The sequence below is a fragment of the Nannobrachium achirus genome (genome assembly GCF_963921795.1).
Source record: "Nannobrachium achirus genome assembly, chromosome: 20".
Classification (NCBI taxonomy): Eukaryota; Metazoa; Chordata; class Actinopteri; order Myctophiformes; family Myctophidae; genus Nannobrachium; species Nannobrachium achirus.
In genome coordinates this window covers 40,359,322-40,365,321 of record NC_137827.1, presented here as the reverse complement: position 1 = coordinate 40,365,321, position 6,000 = coordinate 40,359,322, and the positions used below count along the sequence as shown (strand labels likewise).

Genomic DNA, 6,000 nt, shown 5'->3' with positions numbered 1-6,000 from the left:
GTGTGTGTGTGTGTGTGTGTGTGTGTGTGTGTGTGTGTGTGTGTGTGTGTGTGTGTGTGTGTGTGTGTGTGTGTGTGTGTGTGTGTGTGTGTGTGTGTGTCAAAGTCTGGCCTGGTGTCCAACTGTGGCACAATTGCAGATTTTATGGGGCCCACGGCTTCCTTCCTATCATGCATTCATGGCCTGCTAGTACAGTCATGTTTTGAAATGAACCTGGGCAGATAGGTAAAATTACACTTGTAACAACACTAAAACTGCAATAAAAGTGAATTATGCAACATCCACTGTCGCTGTGGAGTATACAGCTATATATAAGCTGTGGACGCACGCCGTGGATGGTAAATAGACTGCATTAACTTTCTGGCCATTCAAATGTACTTATTAATGTCCCCTTCTGTAATGTACGCGGAATTCCGGAAGCTTCCCTTAAAAATTGGCTTTCCTTTTTTTACAGACGCCCCAGAGCTGAAGGCGTCTACCATTCTGCACCTGTGACCCCTTTTCCACACTTGGTGATGGCTTGATTTATTTTTGGCCTTTTCTAATAAGGGTAATAATAATAATAATAATAATAAGGGGGAAGAGGAAGAGTGGATGCGTTTATTTTAGAAAATAATTAACAAAAAAAGAATAGAAATCTCCCAATTATCACCACTGTCAAAACAGAAATGTAAAACAGCATTCTAAACGTGCCTTTTTTCCTACTTAAAGCGGCTTTTATTAAATGTAAATTTTAAATTATTGAATCTAGCAGTGGCGTGGTTTACTCTTGACTAACATCTCCCATTCATTTTTCCCATAGACTTTTACAACAATATTTATATAAATTATTTTAAGCATGGAAACAAGCCACCCAGCTGGTGAATCATTGCCATTCTTTGAACAATTATGATATACTACATTTAATTTATGCCCTTTCGGCTTTGTTTAGCGCAGGGGCGTCAATTGGGTAGGGCAGGGGTATGCAGCTCAGCTGCCATACATACCCTGGGTCCAGGGGGGAGAATACAAGTTACTTTAAAATATAAATCCATGAATGTCTCTTTGTCTAGCTGTGCTGGTTATGTTGTTAAATTACATTAAAATAACTACAAATGCAACATTTTATTTTTATTATTATAATTATATTCTCCACACTTTTATTCTCCCCATCTTGACAGAATAGTATATTCCCAGGTTCCGCAGGTCAGCTGCACAGGTGCAATTCATTATTGTTAATTGTGGCACGTTTACTATATTATGCCAAGTTTATAGCCGCACTTAAACAACTGTTCCAGACTGCCATATCCAGCCCAAGAAACCATAGATTTTTTTGGGGGGGGGGGGGGAAATAGAATGTACTTCTTAAAATTAATGTAGGCCTATCATGCCTGTTGCTAAGGTATGGTGACATGACTGGTGTCTTGCAAGACAGCAGTCATGTTGCCATACCTTACCTTTTTCTGAACTCAGTGACGCCACTGGTTTAGCGATTTCTTTTCTAAACAGCGCATAGAGAAACAGCGTGGCTTCAGGAACCAATGTGCAGAGGATGTTCCTACACGGACCCATTTGGGAACGTTCAGCTAGTTTCCTGTTTTGCTCCAGTGTGTGTACTGTTTAACAACGTGGGTTTAAAGCTAGCCGGTGGAGGTGGTTATTAGTGTGTTATGTTATGTGTGACAAGACTCCAGAACATCTTTTAAAATGCAGATATCCAGTGTGAATGACGTGAAGATTTATAATTTAAGCTATGGAAAATCTCTCCCAGAGGTAAGAGGCTCAGATGTATAACTTCACGTTAGCCTGCTAGCCCAGTGGTTCTCAAACTTTTTCACGTCAAGGAAATTGACACTTATTAGCTCGCGGACCCCCAATGAAAAAGATGTGCCAAGGACCCCCATAAGAGAAGATATTTTCAGTTGATTCTCAAACATTATAATTCCACTGACCCCTAGTTACACTTACACATGCATTAGGCTACGGACCCCCATTTAATGTCATTTCTATCTCTGGGACGGTGACCCCAATTGATATTGTAAAATCATTGTTCATTTTAGTGTACAAATGGATCTGTTAGGGTCCATTTGGTTCCAGACCCATAATAAGGGTCCACTTGGTTAATCCTAACCATCTATCATTTAGTTGGGGACCCCCTGGAACTCCCTCAAGGACCCCTGGTGGTCTCTGGACCCCACTTTAAGAACCACTGTGCTGGAAACAAACATTCTTTTGAAGCAGTACCAAAAAATGTCTTTGCATAAAAACTTTTTTTTTTTTTATCCCACAGTGGCTCTCGGATCGGAAGAGGAGACAGTTGCAAAAGAGTGATGTCGGTAAGTGACTTTAGGCTAAATTGCTATCACGGGAGCTTGTAGAACTTGATCGATTCATTTAAGAAGTTCATTTTTGTTTTCTTCAGACATCCAGCGCAGGATCGAGCTCATCCAGGACTTTGAGATGCCCACTGTGTGCACTTCTATCAAAGTGTCCAGGGATGGACAGTACATCCTCTGTGCAGGTAGATACCAGACCTTTTTCAACAAGACCTCCTGCAAGTTGAGAGACTGTGCGACTCTGTTATGGTTGATTGATTTAAGAATTTATTAGAAGTTTGCATAGGAAAAGCTAGTTTCGTGACAGTACAGTTCACTGGTACAGTGGTACAAGGTGAACTAAAAGGATAAGATTCCCTAATCGGGAGATAAGCGACCGTCACGTCGCATACACAAACTTTAGAAGGCAGTCGTAGCCAATGAGGAGGGAGTATGGGAAATGGGACAGATCCTTGTTGATGACATGACTTTAGAGATACTTTGTACCGCTTTGCGTGATTTTAGGCCAAAATCTGTGGGAGCAGTGTCCAAAAATGTGTTTTGCACAAATCGGCCTGATGTTGGCGCTAGAAGAGGACCATGTGAGAAATCAGGGGCGGAGGTTGTGATTTGCCATCCAAGGAGTATGTGTGCAAAGTTTGGCATTGATAGGGCCAACGGTGGCAGAGATAAGAGTAGGGGCAAAAGTGTGACGTGACGTGACGTGACGTGATTGACTGACTGACTGACACACAGCCGGTGGAGCTTTTCATAGTGTTACCAGTTACGAGTAGCAGCTGCCTGTAAGTGGCTTTTCAGAGCGGTTTTAAAGGAAGGTAGAGATTTACACTCCTTTAAGGCCTTCGGTAGGGCGTTCCACCATTTTAACGGTATAGCAGGAGTGCTGTGACTTCACAGATGATGTGAGCTATCAAAAGTTCTCTTCACTGTAGAATCCTGAGCGTCTGCAATCTGTAAATTTTGTGTCCTATGAGGGATTTTTTGGGGCGGCCATAGCTGAATGGTTAGTGATCCCGCCTAGGACTCCGGAGATCCCAGGTATGATTCTGGTTCTCAGCAATGTGTCGATGTGTCCCTGAGCAAGACGCCTAAATGCTCCCCCCTCCGCGCTTCGATGTGGGCAGAACTCAGCTCAGCTGGGTTAAGCTGAGTGAACCCAGGGGGGCAGGCGTCAGGATTTAAAATGAAGCAAGACGGAACTGAAAGTTCCTATGATTGGCCGCTAGTTGCGCTGTTCTGGTACCAGAAGCAACATGTTCTCCAGACGATTCCATTCTATTCCCCTGAACTTTTACATTTGATTTTCTTACCTTAATAAACATTGTCATAAGCACTTTATGGTTCCTGTCGCTAGTTTAAAGCCTTGTTTCAATCACTGATATGCGTTTTGTGAAAATATGGTCGAATTTATGTTATAATTGATGTTAAAGCAGGGTATGCTGTAGGAGGGGCTTGTGATCAATGATAGGCTTGTGATGGTTCTTCTCTGTGTGCTTTATTTGGCAAGCTTAGTGCTTTATTTGGCAAGCTTACACCACATTCTCCCAAGTATCCCTGCGGTTGCATGTGACCGTTGGCAGCCAATAGCATTCGAGATGGTACCATTTCTAGATTTTCTACCAATGAACGTTGATTTCTACAATGATGGCGGCACCCGTACAAGGGACAAAAAAGCTTCATTTTCGCAGCATAGAAACCAATGGCTTAACATCCTCCATATTTTTTTACAGTCTAGGAGTGAACCACAGACTTTAGGCTTTAGGCAGTACTACCTGTCAACCAGTAGGTGTCCTACCAACACCAGACCAGAGTCTAAATGTCTCATGGAAGTAGTAGGGTGACAACCACTGTGTTATTATGTTGCATTAAACACTTGAACCTTAGCGTCCCTATTCTGATACCAACATTAGGTGAAAATTTCTGATCTACAAGCTCACAACACGTGACACATTGTGAGCTTATAGATCCGTTATTTCCAACAAGGCGAGAAAAAAAAGGGAGAGGACTAAGTAAGTTTCAGATTGCAGCTTTAATTTGACTCTGTGTGTACAAATATTTTTGTTAGAAATTGATTATATGAATACTGGACTTTACAGTGTTTCTTTTTTTTTACGGTGTTAAGCAGACTATAACGTTTAAAGGTGTGACTGTATGTCTGCCTCACTGGCTCATCTGCATCTTTCTTTTTACTTTCATCAATACCAGGCACATACAAACCAAGGGTTCGCTGCTATGACACCTACCAGTTATCTCAAAAGTTTGAGCGCTGCCTGGATGCTGATGGTAAGTTTTAGAGAGACACCCAGCAGCTTGACAACTTGGGGATGTCATAATTGTCATACAAATAATTGCAATTAATCATTTAAAAAAAATGGCATTGCCTTTTAGTCTTTGTAATAAAAAAAAATTGTTCAAAATTCAAAGAAATTACTGACATATTTAATACATTTCTTTAGATTTTTTTATTTAAAAATGTGTGATCTTTTCAACATGGAAACAATTATGACTGTTATGACAATAATTGCCATTATCTCAAATAATTGCCATTAGACGATTATGTTATAATTGTGACAGAACTACTGACAACACCTTCAGCTTATCAAGAACACTATTACATGATGTTTGTTTTTGCTTCTTTGCAGTTGTGGCCTTTGACATACTGTCTGATGACTACTCCAAGGTTAGTCAATATGGCCCTTCTTGATTTCAGCCTTTATAAAGATATAATTCATATACATACTGTACATACATACAGTATATACAGTACATACAACAAAGCCACTAAATTGTATTTGTGTGGTGGTGTTTTTTGTGTGCAGCTGGTGTTCCTCCACTGTGACCGGCATGTCGAGTTCCACTCCCAGCACGGAAAATACTACAAAACCCGTATTCCCAAGGCTGGGCGGGACTTTTCCTATCACTATGCATCCTGTGACCTCTACTTTGTGGGCAGCAGGTGAGCATGTGTTTACTGTAATCCTTTGAGATTAGATTAATGCATTAGATTTGGCGAGAGTAGCATGGTCATTTACACTGAAGTGGTCATTGGACTGGTAAGGGTTGCCACAGTTTTCCGTGGCCGGTCCATTTGATTCCAGGAGTTGCAGGATTTGGCAGTGTACGTAATGTCACAGCAAGAAGGTCCTGCATTCAAACCCGCCTAGGGCCTTTCTATGTGGAGTTTGCATCACGTTCTCCCCATCATCATTGTGGGTTTCCCGCAGATGAACTCTACAACTCACATTAAAACTTAATGCTCCAATATCCTATGGACAATTTAATAACATGCTCTTAGATCTCCCTACCTCAGTGTGCAATTGTTTTTAACCTACTAAATGTCTATGATGTTTTATTTTATTTTATATATTTGTATGCTAATTGTTGATCTTTTTGTATGTAATCTCGTCAGCTTTGCAAATGAGGGTGAACCTCAATGCTCTTTTCGAGAATAAATAAAGGTTTCAATCAATCAATCAATCAATTTGATTTCCCTTCACGCCAAAAGCCACGCATGTCAGGGACATACTCCTGCTAGTTCCCGTGTGCAAGGCACCGGTGGTCTGAGAGAAAATGTATTCATGATGAATTTATGATGAATAATGTATAAACTGTCTTTACTCGGTGCATATCAGCTCACAACATTTGCCCTCTAATGTGCATTTAAAATTAATGTTCTGTTGAGCTT

The 6,000-nt window shown here is 41.0% G+C and overlaps 1 protein-coding gene across 1 annotated transcript in view; it reads left to right on the top strand.

Moving 5' to 3' along the window:
• Positions 1–1,612: 1,612 nt before the first annotated feature.
• Positions 1,613–6,000, top strand: part of nol10 (nucleolar protein 10) — a gene marked incomplete at its 3' end in the record, with an annotated part of 28,806 nt that continues 24,418 nt past the window's right edge. Inside the window, exons 1-6 of the mRNA XM_080750512.1 lie at positions 1,613–1,752; positions 2,270–2,315; positions 2,402–2,500; positions 4,521–4,598; positions 4,958–4,995; positions 5,135–5,271. Of these exons, the coding sequence (XP_080606638.1) occupies positions 1,687–1,752; positions 2,270–2,315; positions 2,402–2,500; positions 4,521–4,598; positions 4,958–4,995; positions 5,135–5,271 (464 nt within the window). The 5' untranslated portion in view covers positions 1,613–1,686. The remainder of the gene's footprint in view (positions 1,753–2,269; positions 2,316–2,401; positions 2,501–4,520; positions 4,599–4,957; positions 4,996–5,134; positions 5,272–6,000) is intronic.